Raw genomic sequence first — 1,007 nt, 5'->3', positions numbered from 1 at the left:
TTTTGTGGTGGTTTTGTGGTGGTTTTGTGGTGGTTTTGTGTCTTTGTGGGGGTTTTGTGGTGGTTTTGTGGTGGTTTTGTGTCCCTTGTCTGACACACTTTCCGAGAACAAATGAACTCCCCCAGAGAGAAGAGTCCTCCTGGCTGCCGTTGCAGGCTGCGTACCTTCGGTGGGCGAGCCCTTCTTGGCGCTGACCCCGGCCATCATGGCCATGGACGACAGTCTGCCGATGGCTCGAACAGCGTGACCCGTTTTCTGCCACAGAAGAAGAAACAGTCCAACATTAGAAATGACAGAAGCAGTGACCAGCTGATCCAGTGTTGGAACATGTGCTGCTGATGTTTACTGATTTCTGTGTTATTGTTCCTCTCTGCTGCTTTGCTGTTTACCTGCCACTTCCTCCTCAGGATGTACTTCTTCATCCTCTCCTTGGAGAGCTTCTTGGCCTTCATGGTGTTGGTGTCCTGCTTCAGCCAGGTGTGTTCGAAACACTGAGCACAGGTGAGTCGAGCCCTGACAAGTCATCAGTTACACTTTAAACTCTTTACTTGATGATCACATGGACACAGTAATTCTGACATAACTCAGTGCTGCCCTGTCAGGTGACCTTCTCATGCTGTATCTGGAAATAAAACCTGGTCCTACTTCATGTCTTTCTTCAGAAGGTTGGTGATGAAGTCTTTGCCGTTATCGGAGATCTCATCGAAGGCCTCGTCCTCAAAGTCCCAGGTGGCCGAGGTGACGTTGGACAGCGTCTCGTTATCGTTATCACCCATGAATGGAGACAAACCGCTCAGCCTGAGAACAGACAGACGTCCCAGTGAACCGGACTGAACCAGGTGAAGCCCACTGGACACACTGTAGAACAGAGGACTCTACAGAACACATGACTGCAGCTCTGTGTGATCGTTCAATGATCCATTCTGTTCTGTATCAGCTCTCAGCAGTTTGAACAGGAGAGTAGTTCCTCTGATGGACAATCAGAAACAAACACTTTATAAATACTG

The 1,007-nt window shown here is 49.1% G+C and overlaps 1 protein-coding gene across 1 annotated transcript in view; it reads right to left on the bottom strand.

Annotated features, from left to right (window-relative positions):
• mylka (myosin, light chain kinase a) overlaps window positions 1-1,007 on the bottom strand; it is a 59,749-nt gene that overhangs the window by 3,184 nt on the left and 55,558 nt on the right. The window contains exons 26-28 of the mRNA XM_008304867.1: window positions 646-858; window positions 390-513; window positions 165-255 (exon numbers count right to left, since the gene is read on the bottom strand). Coding sequence (XP_008303089.1) covers window positions 165-255; window positions 390-513; window positions 646-858 — 428 coding nt within the window. The remainder of the gene's footprint in view (window positions 1-164; window positions 256-389; window positions 514-645; window positions 859-1,007) is intronic.

This window comes from Stegastes partitus, unplaced genomic scaffold (genome assembly GCF_000690725.1).
Source record: "Stegastes partitus isolate 25-593 unplaced genomic scaffold, Stegastes_partitus-1.0.2 Scaffold2340, whole genome shotgun sequence".
NCBI lineage: Eukaryota > Metazoa > Chordata > Actinopteri > Pomacentridae > Stegastes > Stegastes partitus.
The sequence above is the reverse complement of the archived record's forward strand: the minus strand, read 5'-3'. Positions and strand labels throughout refer to the sequence as shown.